At 31.9% G+C, this 15,999-nt stretch overlaps 1 protein-coding gene across 1 annotated transcript; it reads right to left on the reverse strand.

Moving 5' to 3' along the window:
- Positions 1-1,968: 1,968 nt before the first annotated feature.
- On the reverse strand, positions 1,969-11,185 carry LOC114415990 (fructose-1,6-bisphosphatase, cytosolic-like). The gene is made up of 9 exons (XM_028380863.1): positions 11,117-11,185; positions 10,066-10,134; positions 8,973-9,057; positions 8,419-8,490; positions 7,984-8,003; positions 7,837-7,898; positions 7,603-7,688; positions 7,403-7,479; positions 1,969-2,100 (listed from the first exon to the last, which is right to left on the reverse strand). The coding sequence occupies exons 1-9, from the start codon at positions 11,183-11,185 to the stop codon at positions 1,969-1,971; spliced, it is 672 nt and encodes a 223-aa protein (XP_028236664.1).
- Positions 11,186-15,999: the final 4,814 nt, after the last annotated feature.

Consider the following 15,999-nt stretch of genomic DNA (forward strand, 5'->3'; position numbering starts at 1 on the left):
CTTGTTGAAATCAATTCAAATCCAAATACCCTCTAGAACAATCAAGGTTTTCCTCAAAATCTTTTATCACAAGGATAATATTGCTTAAGAAAAAAAAATCACTTTTTGTTCAAAAACAAAGTTTTAGTGGCACATCCAATTACAAGATCAAATACCAATACAATATGATATCAATAACAAGATAAGGGATAGAGAGAATCAAGACAAGGGTTTATATTGGTTTAGTTCTCAAAAGAGCCTATATCCAATTTGCTCTAAGAACCCTTAAAACAATCACTATAGAGAAATCACTTTACAGATACTATACACAAGCAAATCTATAATACAACCCTTATTCCCTTGAACCCTGCACAAGAAAATATATGAGCTAAACCCTACAATTCAACAACTTTCTCCGTAACCCTAACCAAGATTAGAATCAAAGATGAGAACATAAGGAATGGAATGAAAACACCTTGTTGTGTAGATGTTAAATTTTCAAGCTTCAATCCATGGTATTCTTCTTATGATGTTGAATGCATGATCTTGACTAAATGATCTTCTCTGAAGAAAATGCCTTGTAAATCCTCCAATAAACTTTTTCTAACTGAAATGTGTAATTTTATCTCATAGAAGAGTCACACTAGGGAAAGGACAAGATGTGTATTTATAATAAAAACAACTATAACCATCATAATCGATTATCAAAACCTAGTGATCATTTATTTCATTTATATACCCTTTATTATGAATTTTCAAATCGTGGTAATCGATTATTTCGATCACAAACAAAAATCTTCTAATTGCAATTTGATATAATCGATTATGAACAAGTGATAATCAATTATCTTGCTTGTGATATGTCATATTTGCTTCTAGTATGCTATTGTAATTGATTACAACCAAATGGTAATTGATTAATTCGCACATAGAGAGCAAATAAAATTTTTAAGAACACTTATAATCGATTATATGGCTCATAGTGACTTTCTTCTTTTGAAAACAAGCTTAGAAATCAATTGGCATTTTCTTGTAATCGATTGTCCCAATGGGGATAGCCTTTTTTCAACAAAGTCAAAGTCTAAGCCAAGGTTCAAAGATGTTGTAATTGATTACAAAAACTGTGTAATCGATTACACTATGTTAAACACTTATGTTCATAAAAACTTAGTGATTTGAGAATTCACAATCACTTATAACACGAATCTAAGCATGACACCAGATACAGTAAACTATGAGTACACATGTCTATATCTAAAAACAATCAATACAAAATGCCACATCTATGAAAACATGTTTGACACTGTAAAATTACATAAGTCAAAATCCTAAGACTAAGTCTTTAATCTACACCTTCCCACGTTGCCCGTTTGGGCCCAAAACGGGGTTTGCATCATCATGTCACAGGGGTTTGATATGATGTTGAGTGGCAAAGGAGAAGTATGGGAACTCCAGGGAGAGTGAGGTTTGGGAAGCGTATGGGTGGGGGTGGACAGGGAGAACGAAGAAGAGAGAGTAACCATGTTAATGTTAAACCTAATAGAAGGATTACTTTGAACCTTTTAATTAAGATAAAGGACCAAAATAAACTTTTTAAAAGATAAGGTACCAAACTAAACAAATAAAAAGATATCAGACCAAATAGGTCATTTGACAAAAAATGTTTTGATTCATTTTTCATGGCAAATGAATATAGTTGCGGGAATAGTGTAAAACAAGGGATTTTCATGAGTTTAAATTATTAAAGATGATGCTTTTACTAATAAAAATGTTGACTTTTATTGGTGGTTGAGTTAATTAATTTTAATTAGTTAGAGAATTTAAAATTTGAGTTTTGACCACTTTAAAGGGGAGGATTTTGTTGTTGTGCCAACAAATCATTAACCCTCTTCTTCCATAATTTGAAATTCTCAATTCCATATCAAACTTTCCCACTTCAAATTTCGTATTTGGGTTAAGCACCATCTGATACCAGTTGGCACAAAATTTCTAAATGTCATCCCTATATTGTATTGCAGGGGCTTCACCGCTCGTATCCCAATCCATGTCATAACCCAACAAGTCCAAGCCAAAAACAAATATTGCCGCTTTGCTCTGCTCTGCTTCACTACAATCTAACATCTTCCCACCCATAAAATATGAGTCATGCACACAACATAATTGAGAAAGCAAAAGAAAAAAGCGTGTTGCATAAGCCAAAAATTTTAATTATTGAATAAATATCGGAAACCTCCAAGGCACGTCGCATAAGCAAGATTTTAACAAACTGTAATAGCATTTTTAGAAAGTTATTGTTGGTGGTTCTAGGCAAAATTTTGTAAATGTGTTTTCAAGGAGCCATCAAAAAATGGCCAAATGAAAAATTTACTAAGTCTAAGTTCTCTGATGACTAGGGAAAATATTTTTGACACATGACTACATCACAGGGAACTTTCTCGAAAATTGCCATTATCGGAAAGTGCAAGTTGCAAAAATTAGTTATTCGAGACGATGATGAAGCCCAAGGCAGAAAATGACTAAGTGTTAGATGATATCATGAAGATTAAGAAGATTTCCAAAAGTTAAAGATCAAGCATATTTTTTAGGAGGACGATTTGAGGTAGCTTCATGTGGAGCTTGTAGGCCTTGGATCTTCTTCATCAATGGAGTCCTTAGCTTCTTGAAGATGGAAGAAAGATGATTGGACGCCACTTCAAGGAGAAGATGAGTTAAGAAGCTCACCACCATAGGAAGCCATGGATAAGAGCTTGAAGGTAGGAGAAGATGAGTGGAGGGAGAGGGAGAGAAGAAGCATAAAATTTTGTGCCTCAAATGAAAGTCCAAGATTCTCCACTAAGTGTGCTTAGGTGTCATGAGGCATGTAAAACATGAAGGACATGCACAAAGTGTGACTATATGATGTGACAATGAAGTGTAGCAAGCAAATGCTCACCTCCCCCTCTAAAACTTAATTGTATTGGGCTTTTCCCAATTCAATTAAATTTATTTCCCAATACACACATCAAATATTCACTTAATGCATGTGAAATTACAAAACTACCCCTAATACAAAAGCTAGTCTAGGTGCCCTAAAATACAATGACTGAAAAATCCTACATTTCTAGGGTACCCTTCCTACATTATGGAGCCCTAAATACAAGGCCCAAAAATAATGAAACCTTAATCTAATATTTACAAAGATAAGTGGGCTCATACATAGCCCATGGGCCCGAAATCTACCCTAAGGCTCATAAGAACCCTAGGGCCTTCTCTTGCATCTCTGGCCCAATCTTCTTGGAGTCTTCTATCCAATGCCCTTGGGGGGGTAGGATTGCATCACGATTTTCAGGAGTGATTTCAGAAAACATGCAAAAACGGTTTTCAACAATAATTTTTTGAAAGCGCCACCGAAAAGGAGTTAGAAGGCAATTTTTGATAGTTATCAAATTCAATTTTTTTATATTTTTTTAATTTAAGGGTAAATAGCCAAATTTATTCTTGAAATTTTGAGGTGTTGACAAATTTGTCCTTGAAAGATGGAAAATTTAAATTTAGTCCTTGAATGTTAAAAAAATGCGACAAATTAATCTTGCACACAATTTAATGACAAATTGATCCCTAAACTTTACAACTTAATATCAAATTAGTCCTAAAAAATATAATTTATTGTCAAATTGGTCCTCGAACATTAAAACTTAATGACAAAATAGTCTCACAAATTTAATGGTAGGACTAATTTGTAGCACTTTTTCCACGTTTAGGAACTAAGTTTGTATTGTTCATCTTTCAGGGACCCATTTTTCACCGCATCACACTTTCAGCGGAAAATTTGATTATTTACCCTTAATTTAAAGTTGATTTGAGTGAGATATTTCCTTGGGTCACACATAACAAATTTTCAACCTTTGATTTGAAGCATGCATTGCATAGCCTACACAACAACATTGAATAGTGTACAAGAGCAACAACCTTTCAATTTCTACAATGAAAAAAAAATGAATGAACCACCTGGGTTTTTACCTTTCAGTTCGTCGGTTTATATGGTAAATAGTCAAGCCACAATGAGTCAAAAAAATTTGATTACACACTCGATCTTAAGAGAGACTTAAACCACTAAGGTGATCGTGTTTTGGTCGGACCGTTTCAACTGACTGGGCCAGTTTGATTTTTAAAACATGGATAGCATAAAGTAAAATATAAAAAAGGTTGTTATTGAAACCCTCACCATTGGAAATTACATTCCTACCCCCACCTTTCCCCCCTACCTACCTACTCCATATCCAGTTAAATTACCTTATCCATTAGAAACATTGGACCTTCCATTACCTACCCTATTTATCCCTATTCTCTTCTCCCTCAACCTCTCCTATTTTTCCTTCCCTTTTCTTCCTTGAAGGTAGGTTTTTCTTTGTGAATGTCACTTAAAGCTCGACTTCTTCCTTCATTGTCCAATCACAACCCATTTTTCCCTTCCAACTTTAGTGAAGTAATAGATCTCGCCTTATTTTTTCTTCATTTGAGTAGCATTCTCAATACTAGTGAGTGTCTCAAATTCAAGATTTTTACTTTATTTTAGGGGGTTATAAACTCTCTCTTTGTATATTAGAATTTTATCCTTACACTTATTAGCATTCTTTCACTTTTCTCTCTTTATTCATTAGGGTTTTTGTTGCTATTGTTTTTCGTGTGTTTGGTACTTCAGCCTCTACTCTCCATTGGTCCCTTAAATCACAAGGCTGTTAGGCGCTAGGTAAGTTTGTTTCTTACTTTTTTGTTTTCGGTGTTTGCTTAAATGTTTTGTTTATGATTCTCCATGAATCAAATGGTAATTGTGCAAATGTGGTGGGTTGATTCAGAAGATGAGAATAAGATTTTGTCGAATTTGGTACACTAATAAGGAAAACCAAGATACACATCCCAATATGAATTATGACAACCGATGACACTGTGATGGAGGGTGGGAGAAAATGGAGAAAACCTAAGAAAAAGAGAATTTAGTTTTTTTATTTTTTTTAAAATTAAAATTTAAAGTACTATAATAGCCCTAAGATAAATTATTTAAAGCTAAAGAGATAGTTGGTTTTCTTGTCCTATAATTATTTAATGTTATTAAATGTAATATTTTTATGAACATTAAATAATATTATTTATTGTATTTATGAAATATAATATTTATTCAATATATTATGAGGATTAAATTTAAGATAAATATATATATATATATATATATATATATATATATATATATATATTAATATATCCCATCATTATTAAAAATGATATAAATGTAATTAATCTTTTCTAAATTATTATAGTACTAAAATTAATTGTTTGTAAATTGACTATTAAAAAAAGCAGACCATATAAATACACCTATTTATAAGAAAAGTGTTGGGTGTGGAGATTAATTGAAGCTTAGCCCAAGAGTCTCACCGAGGTGTTAAACCATATTTGATTTTATTGGTTTTATTTTTTCAAAAAAAATAAAATTCATAAATTTAATAAAACATAATTTCTCTTTATGCATTTGTTAATTTTTTACTTTTTGATTACTTGAAATATTTACCTAATTTTTATTTTGATGTATAGATGGTGAGTAACTATTTATTGATAAGTTTATTTTCTTGTTTTTTAATTTCCTTCTTTGAAAATGGAAAGTTAAACAATATATGGACGAAGGTTTTCTACGGTTGAATTTTCAATTGTTTGAACTTTGATATTTGTGATTTACCATGTTCTAAAATTCTTAATATATGTTATATATACATTGACAAGAGATAGGTGTTATTAGTAGGTATTTGTCATATTGTCCTATAATCAAAGTTAAAATTCACTTGCATCGACCTTTAATACGTACTTAAATTTGTGTTTGATCTTTTGTATAGATTTAAATTTATGTAAGTTTTATTCTTTAGGTATTTGTAACATCGTTTTTAATTTCAAATGTGTGTTATTCCTTAGGTATTTATAATATTGTTCAATAATGAAAATTATTATTTTACTTCCACCAACCTTTAATATTGACTTAATTAAATTTGTGTGTGATACAAAACCAATCTTGATGATGTATAAATGGTTACAGGGTTAATATTTATGATTCTTAGTTCTTTTTTTATAAACTCCCGTTAAAGGATAATAAGTGAGGTGAGGTTTTGTATTTTGCTCTTGATATTAAAAAATATTTGATTTTTTATTTACTCTTCTATTTTTTTTTCCTTGATTAGAATTTAGGTGGAGACTCAAAATGGAAAACTCTCAAAGACAATTTGTGAAAGAAGGATCACCATCTGACAAGGGAAAAGAAAAGGTAGCATCCAAGAAAGAAGAAACAAAGTGTTGGAAGAAAGTCCGAATGATATACACGGATAGAGATTCTTCAAGTGAAGAAGACAATGAAGTATCAAATGATTCCAAGCGATGTGTCTTAGAAACAATGATTCCAAATTGGAATCCTAACCATAAAACTCTATCCCCATGAAGTAAAACACACCTCATCCAGTATGTATAAAGGTGTGTTAGATGTTGAAAGTGAAAAAAAATATGTAGATTAAATTTGAGACTTAGTTCAAAAGGATCATCGTGTGTGAGTTGGTACATTTGATACTGAGATAAAGGCTTCAGTAGGCAGTTATAGTCAAAAGAGGGAAGAAATTGACACACAAATGGCTCTATAAAAATATCTTCTCAAGACTTTTTATTAAGGTCTAGTATATTAGCTTATCTATTATAGATATCATCTATAAAAATATTTTCTCAAAGTTAAATATATTTTTCTTTAAGATTTGTTTTTTTTTCCTCAAGTAGTTATTTATTTAAATGAAAGACAATATATGCTGAGACAAACCGGGTTTAGATACTAGCTAGTATCCATTTCTTCCTCCTTTTTTCCTTAACATCATAAAGTCTAGATTTATTTCATCGTATGTCTTACCTTCACTACTGGAAAAAGCACAATGATGATTTTCAGATACATTCAAAGACGATTTTGAAGTCAATGTCTTGAAAAGTTAAGATTGACTTTCCACGACGGTTCCTAAAAAATTGTCTTAGAAAAACTATCATTTTAAGACGTTTTTCACACAAATAATCGTCTTAGAATGATACTCTTCTAAGACAGTTTGATGTTGAAAACTGTCTTCGAATGTGTTCTTTAAAAAAAAAACAAAAAAAAGATTCTAAGACGGTTTTCCAAAAATAATCTTAGAAAATAAATTTTCTAAGATGGTTTTCTAGAAAATTGTCTTTGAATACTAGTTTTTTTCTTAAAAAAAAATCAAAAAAGTTTGAGGATTAAAAACCGTCTAAGAATGTACATTTTCTAAAATGATTTTTCTAAGAATCGTCTTAGAATGTCTTTTATTTAAAAAAATTAAAAGTTATAATAAAATAAAAAAAATTTAGTCTAAACTAATTTTTGTTTTTCGCCCTGTTTTCAGTAAATTACCCTTTGGTTGCCAGTGAAAGCATGTCCTCCTGCTTGTTCCATCAAGAACGACATTGGGAAGACTCCATAGAGTACACTGCACCAATCAAAGTAAATCCATAATTATGTATTGACTTCATTCAGTAACCTTAAATAAATAGTATATCAAGGTTGGATATGCTACTTAGGAAAAATAAGGTAGAGATTGAAATTGTCATATTGAAGTTTTCCTTTTGGACTCTTTTTATCAACTGGGTACAAAAAAATACCTCCATAAAGCAATGTGCAGTGAACATTAGCTACCATGCTATTAAGTTATAGAAGTGAAAAATAGAGTAATGTCATAAATTAAACATATTTTGTTGAAGGAAACCAAACATTTGACTCAGTCATTCAGTAGTCAAATTCAGGTACAATATGTTTATGATGATAATGCGAGGGCAAATTATTTATACCTTCCAATATATCTTAGGGACTTTGGTGATGAACCATCTTTTGGATACTTGCAGTTCTCCATCTACCTAAACAAAAGTAGGAAAGAAAATCAAAGTGTCACAAACTGCATTATAGTGCTTGAAACATTTTAACTATTGGATTTATACATACTTGGTAGTAGGTCGTCCTAGTTTTTAGTATTTCCTTCATTCACTGAATAAATCTTTCCTTTCTTTGGAATTTGAAAACCTCAGATAAAGAATTAACATATGACTCAAATAAGCTACAAATGGTTTCAATAAAGATCATGTGTGCCCTGTTTTCAGTAAAATTAAAAAAGAATTAGTCTAAACTAATTTTTGTTTTTCGCCTTGTTTTTTACCCTTTGGTTGCCAGTGAAAGCATGTCCTCCTGCTTGTTCCATCAAGAATGACATTTGGAAGACACCATAGAGTACAATGCACCAATCAAAGTAAATTCATAAACTAATTTTGGATACTTGCAGTTCTCCACATACCTAAACAGAAGTAGGAAAGAAAATCAAAGTGTCACAAACTGCAATATAGTGCCTGAAACATTTTAACTATTGGATTTATACATACTTGGTAGTAGGTCGTCCCAATTTTTAGCATTTCCTTCATTCATTGAATAAATCTTTCCTTTCTTTGGAATTTGAAAACCTTAGATCAAGCAATTAACATATGACTCAAATAAGCTACAAATGGTTTCAATAAAGATCATGTGTGCCCTTAATCCGTGAACTTTGTGAAGATCATCTCACTTAAGTTCTCTTTTACAGATGAATAAATATTAATTGAATAAACATTGCTACTTTTGGTGGCAGATCTAGGACTTTAAGTTAGGAGGAAAATTTATTTAAAAAATAAAAATTAATAATTATTATGTTAAAAGATGGGAAAAATTAAGTACATGGGTTTTAAATATACAAAATTAGGGGATAGAATATACATATTCAAGATATTTAAGTAGTCAATAATAAATACTGATCAAATACTTGCTCAAGAAAAAAGAAGTAAGCAATTTTGGGTGAGATTTTAGTTTGAAAAATGTGACTTTTTTGATTGTTAAGTCGCCATGCTAGAGCATTTACAGAGAGAATAACAATTTACTATGAACAATGGGAAGATTAATACCTTGATGTCAAGGTGAGTTATAATGATTTCCCCAAGAGATGGATCAAGGGTGAAACCATTAACACCACTTCTAGTGCTTAACACAAGCTGTAAAGTATCCCAAATTAGTAATTATAATACACTTTAAATTTTAGAATGAATTAAAATAAAACTTAAACTCAATCTACAGGTGCATAGAAAACAAAAAAATGAATATTCATATTGAGAAAATGTATTAGCATTTATCATTAGTGAAAATTGATCAGGAACTTGTACTCCCCTTTAAAATTTATCATAATTAGAGGGAAAATATGACTAAAAGAAAAAGGAAAAATCTGTAAGATAACAAGGAAAACTAGCATTCATGTTTTATCTTGATCTCAATCAAGTAGTATACATGTTTTATCTTGATCTCAATCAGGTAGAAGATAGAACTTATTGTAAGATAATAAGGAAAACTAGCATTCTTGCTTCAAATTAAGTGAAAACATCCATTGAACAAGTAGTAAGTAGTGACAAGTACACTAACAAAGAAAAGGAGATGATTGTCCTTAAAACTCATTATAGGTTAGGACATTGTTTACTTGACAGACTCAAATGAAACTCAAGTCCTATGATATGATGAAGATAACCTTCATTTATTCAATAGCACAACCCTTGACATTAAATGCTTCTCAGAAACCTAAAATAAAATATCATCTAATCAGCCAAAGTTGTGCACCAAAGATCCTATAATATTTACATTATGTGCAATAAAATAAATGATCAGGGTTTAATAAATATTGAAAGTACGTGTTATTTTTTTATAACTTTTCTTTTTCTGGAGATAGTTTCTTCTTTTAAGATTTACTCCTTTACCTTTCCTGAACCTCCAATTAAAAATTTAATGTTATATTAAAAGGTAATACTCAATTCTCTTGATTGATACTATTTTTTCTATTTATTTTGGATAAGGTGTTTATTATTTTTAATTGAAAGAACGGAAAAGGAACAAGGGTTTGATTCCCTAGCTATGATACATATAATCAAATAAATGTTGACTGAGAGGGATCATAATTATTATCTCTTAATTTAAGTGATTTGTAGAGAAATAATTGTGCTTTAATTAACACTTACATTCTCCATCTTAGCTTGGTTGTTACTCTCCAACATCAGCCCGAAAAGAATATAGGGAAAATGAGCCCACTAAAAAAGAAACAATTATAAGTTATTATATTTTTATCAAGATGATTATGACTATATACATAATTAAATAGGGTAAAATATTTGTAGTAATTTTTATTTGGTCCTTAGGTTTTTCGCAGTTGTATTGAAAGCTTCTCTGTGACTGATATAAGGATTATTGGCTTTGATCCTCTGAATCTCTTCCCTGCATAAGAACAAAGATGTTTCAAAGCTGCTTTATGCACCAATTACATCGAATATATATGCAGTAAAATTATTTGTAAAGCATTAAGTTACTTTATAAACTGGTTATATACTTTAAATTTAATATGATCAATAGCAAGGAGAGACTAATGGTAGTACGTCTGTAAAGGGAAAAGTTCCTAGAATTTTAAGAAGTAAGTTCCATAAATATAATTGCAAGTCGACTGTGTTTGTTTAAATGTTAAAATGCACAAACTACAAACAAGATGACAAAAGGCTTTGGGAAAGAATACTCAAAACATCCTCTTGAGATACAAAACCCCCTCTTGAGATATTACTAAGATACTCAAAACATCCTTAAGATACTAAATATAATAAAATATTTTCTAGATATTCTAACAAGAATAAGTAGTGTGAAAGATACCAGTGAACATATCTGAGTGGCTAGTATCTGTGTGTGATGAGTGAATGAGATAGTGATGAAGACAAAAAGAGAAGAGATTAAGACTTACTCCTATTGTCGATGTTGGCTTGAAAGTTATTCTCATCTTAATAATTTCCCCATTGGAAATTCTACTCTGATTGTCAATATAGATGATATAAGTAAAACAAATATAGACATGTGACTGTCAGTGCATATCTAGAAAAAACTAATTAGTAATTATATAACAACACAAATACATGTATCCCACTAGAGAAATTTGTTCTTGTTCTTGTGTTTCCATGTTCATCTATATATAACTCATCATTGAGGGGGAGCAAAAGGAATATTTGTGCACATGATGGAGATATTACTAACCAATAGTAGCTTGAGGGCTCTAAGGAAGGTCTCTTCTACACCATTTGAAAATTGCATGTATATGGACATAACGCCGTGATAAAGCACCTACCTTTGCTTAATTCTTGCTCTACAAATAAAGAAATCATAAATTTGTGGGTGCAATAGAACATTAACTTAAGCACCTATACTTAACACCCTCTAAAAATTAGAAAGCAGAAAAAGACAAAAAAATCACTATGTTGGGTGGCCTTCAGACAAATAATTTTTGTATAAAAGCACACATCATGCTAATACTTACTCATTTGTGAATGCAAAGATTGTTGAGTAAGGCCTATAATGGCTCAAAAGAATTGCCATGAATAATTAGAGTATTAAGAGTGTTAGACATTGTTGTCGCATGGAAAGCAAACATTTCTCCCATGTGGCTCTGTCAACAAGTAAACACAAATTAATTAGATTTTAGCATATAATCAATTATCCATAAAATATAACAATAAATCTCTACAATATATGAAACGAAACTCCAAAACTGCCTTGTTTTTTTAACCAAGCACATATTTCATGGGAACTCAGTTGACTCATATAAGAAACACCACTTTGAACACTGGGTTCATTCCTAAGAGCCACTGTTTGCATAACTTTAACAACTTTCAATGGAAAGCTGAAGCAGTTGCAATGCTCTTGAGATAAATTTATTAGATTAAAAATATTGGAAAGGAAGTAGTACATTAAATGCACAATTCATCAGCACAAGACACACAAGGTTAAACATTCTTATGTAACCAAGTTTTAAAAAAAAGAAGAAAAGAATCACGTACATCTTTAAATGAAAAGCAGATTTATAGTAATTATAATAATCTACACATACAAAAGGCTGGCAAGATGGTTTTTGTAGCCAATTTAGGACAGGAGTATCTTTTTATACTGAATGATGTTTTTCTTCCTAAAAACAGTGCACTCCAAAAAAAAAAAAAAGATAAGTCTACTAATCATAAACCACTAAAAATCATTTAATTAATGAAAATTATTGAACAAAAAAAGGGAGCAGGTAGTTTTTAGTTATAATAAATCAAGGTAACTAATTCCCCTTTATTGGACATGAAGAGATTCCTAAGCTTTGTTTAGTTAACATTCCTTCCTACTTGTTCTTATTTTTAGGTTTCGCCTAAGATGATATCTTATTCCCCATCCTTGTACATCTTTCATCATCTTTTCTAAATGATAAATAATATCTCTTGTGCATTTCAAATAGTAAAAAATGAATATTGAAAAAAAGTTTGAATAGCTAAATAAAAATAAAATATAGGAACCATGGTCACCAAGGAACAACAAACTCACTTTCCATGTGCAGTTTCTCCTGAAAGCATGATAGTGTCAACACCTTGTCTTACTGCAATTGCGATGTCTGAGACTTTTGCCCTTGTTGGTGTGGGATGATTAATCATGCTTTCAAGCATTTTGTTGCCACAATAACAGGCTTTTGCATTATTTGACATCTTTGAATGATGTCCTCATGTTTGATAAAACACTTCAAGGGCATTGGATAGAAGACTCCAAGAAGATTGGGTTAGAGATACAAGAGAATGCCCTAGGGATCTCATGAGCCTTAGGATAGATTTCGGGCTCATGGGTTAAGTATGAGCCCACTAATCTTTATACATATTAGATTAAGGTTTCATTATTTTTGGGCCTTGTATTTAGGGCTCCATAATGTAGGTAGGATACCCTAGAAATGTAGGATTTTTCAGCCCTTGTATTTCAGGGCACCTAGACTAGTTTTTGTATTAGGGTAGTTTTGTAATTTCACATGCATTAAGTAAATATTTGATGTGTGTTGGAAAATAAATTTAATTAAATTGGGAGAAGCCCAATCCAATTAAATTTTAGAGGGGGAGGTGAGCATTTACTTGCTACACCATATTGCCACATCATATAGTCACACTTTGTGCATGTCCTTCATGCTTTACAAGCCTCATGACACCTAAGCACACTTAGTGGAGATTGTTGAACTTGATCTTGAATTAGTGGGCTGAACCATATCTAAAATTCACTAATCATAATTAGTGAAATTTTGGCTTCAAAATTTGGCTCCATAAATTCAATTTCAAATTCAAGTGAAATTTGAATAGAAATTCAAATTTCCCTCCAATTTTGTGTGACACTTAGGCTATAAATAGAGGCCATGTGTGTGCATTTTTTCAACTTTGATCATTTGAGATTACACTTCAAAGTTCAGACCTCATTTGAGGCATAAAATTTTGTGCTCCTTCTCTCCCTCTCCCTCCACTCATCTTCTCTTACCTTCAAGCTCTTATCCATGGCTTCCTATGGGGGTGAGCTTCTTCTTGACTCATCTTCAATGGTGTCTCCAATCATCTTTTTTCCTTCTCCATTCCACTACCATTGAAATTCAAGAAGCAACGGACTCCATTGATGAAGAAGATCCAAGGCCTACAAGCTCCACATGGAGCTACATCACCAATTCCCCCTTTGTCGCCAACCGTTGTCGCCACGACCTCGTCGTGTGCTTCGCCTCACTTGTCAAGCTCGACGCGGTGACCAGAGTGAGGGGTAGGCTAAGCCGTTTCAGGGGAGCGGTGCAGGTGATGATGTCTAACGTCGCTGTGGAGAGAGACCCAACATAGAGATCTTCCACCGCCTCAATTGCATCTTGCTAGCTTATAACTGTTACAATGTCTTGCCTGAGGTGTTGACAGGGTTGTGGGTCCAGTGCAGGTGAGGTAGGAGGCCATGATGACTAAGAGAGTGAGGAGGAGGAAAATTAGAAAAGGTGGTGGTGACGATGAAGCCATTGGTGAAGACAAGAATGAGAGAGAGAGAGATATAAGTAAGAAGGGAAAAAGTGAGTTTTGTTTTGTTTGGTAGAAGGGTAGATTGAGCGTCAAGGAGAAGAGGAGACTAATTTCAAAGACGGTTTAAAAAACCGTATTTGAATACTTGATTTTTAAGACGGTTTTATTAAAACTGGTTTGGAACACTCAATTTCTAAGACGGTTTTTATAAAACCGACGTCGTACATTTATTATTTACAAAATTACTACCATCTCACATTCTAAGATGGTTTTTGAGAATCATCTTAGATAGTACATCGTAAAAAACTATTTTTTAGTAGTGCTTGAATTAGATGGTTAAATTGACACGTATACGTCAAAGAAAGAAAACCTTGTTCACATGACGTGTGTACTATCAAGTGTCTTTACTGTCTCGATTTATGACTTGTGATTTTTTTGTCTCGGCATTCTATTCACAATTAACAATGATATTCAAACATTATATTATCTATCATATTATATTTTCTTTTCTTTTTTCCTCTCTTACTAAGTATTAAATAGATGTTTCAATATATAGGCCTTGTTGATCAGTTGGCCCCGCCTACTATTTCTAAATTTTAAATTCTATATATATTGAATCCAATTTTTATAGACGTTTCAATATATAGGCGTTCCAAATTAAATGGCTCTAGGGTCAACACTACTGCAAAAAAAACATTTAACGATGGTTAATAAAGGCCTTCAACGACGGTTACAAATCGTCTTTATATTCAACGTCATTGAAAGTCGAAATCATTAACGACGGTTTCAACAAAAATCATCATAGAAAAGTTAGTGCTTTCTAAGACTAAGAACCGTCTTAGAATGTATGCTTTCTAAGACGGTTCTTAGGTAAGAAACATCTTAGAAAGTCAAATGCTTCATTATTGCATTTAGCAGATTTTGACAATGGCCATTTGAATGCATTTGATACTAACTAAATATACTAAATGACTACCAAATTACAATTACCAAACGTTAACCAAAACATCCTCTCAATAATTTGATATGCCCAAATAACATATGAAACAAAAAACAACAAAACAAACATATGTAATATTGAAAGACAATATGTCCTCAAAATATTTATTACAATCCATATAATGCCATTGCAGTGACACATGTCCAATATTATCTCTGCTACGATCATACAATTCCTTAAAAATACTTTGATGGCCATAAACTTTATATGCATAATAACTTCATACACTGGAAATAAAAAATCATAACCAAAGGTTCTATTACCATAAGATATCTGAAACTATGTTCACATTTCAGAAGCTACTAATTCCAAATCCTAGGGTCAAACACATAATTCAATAAAACTAACTAGAAGTCTCAGGGGTGAAGTTTGAGCCCTAGCTAGCATGATTCAAAAATATACTTTCTAAGAACTTCAAATACCAAATAATTTTGTCGGTTCCTTTATTACATCAAATGATAATTACAACAAATCAATTAGACATCTGAACATGGTATATGCACGCTATTAAGTGCTTAAGAAATTAGAGATACCTACAACATTTGGAAAAGACATAGCAATGGCTTCAAGCCCATTGCCATCACCATTTTGTGGAGTGATTGTGTTCATAAGATAGGGCACTTGGTGCTGTTGTACCCCCGGTGCTCTTTCAAGCCTAGTAATAGTAATAAATGTTAAACATATAGTAGTAGACTACTGAATAAAAAAAATGGCATGCTTGGCTAATATAGGCATATATCATATTGTTAGCATCACATATAGGGAAAATAAAATGTTGATGAAGTGAAAAATATGATACCTTGAAAGGCTTGCAAATTAAGGTGTTTGGGTGTTGAACACTTGTGAACTCGATACTCTGGTGAACTTTGAACCACTGAAAGCCCCATGATGGAAGAATTCAATGCTGAAGAAATTGCGAAGCCACTGGAAGAGAGAGGTGTAGCTCCATTCAATCTGGAGTTCTACTGCTGAAAGCTACGGTTTTGCTACAATGGATAGTGTTGGTTCCCTTGATCCCTTTTTCTTCCACTGCGACCTTTCAAATTTGAAAATCAATGATTTTCTTAGTTAATATACAAAATAACAAA

Source organism: Glycine soja, chromosome 6 (assembly GCF_004193775.1).
Source record: "Glycine soja cultivar W05 chromosome 6, ASM419377v2, whole genome shotgun sequence".
Classification (NCBI taxonomy): domain Eukaryota; kingdom Viridiplantae; phylum Streptophyta; class Magnoliopsida; order Fabales; family Fabaceae; genus Glycine; species Glycine soja.

Bases quoted from the DNA above. Each gene is read 5' to 3' on its own strand.
- LOC114415990 (XM_028380863.1), bottom strand. From the start codon at position 11,185: ATGTCCATATACATGCAATTTTCAAATGGTGTAGAAGAGACCTTCCTT. The intron at 8,491-8,972 runs AGGTATTAATCT...TCTAAGGTTTTC, and splicing joins TATAACTCACCTTGACATCA to AAATTCCAAAGAAAGGAAAG. The intron at 7,689-7,836 runs GTATAAATAATT...ATAACTTAATAG, and splicing joins TCCCTAAGATATATTGGAAG to CATGGTAGCTAATGTTCACT.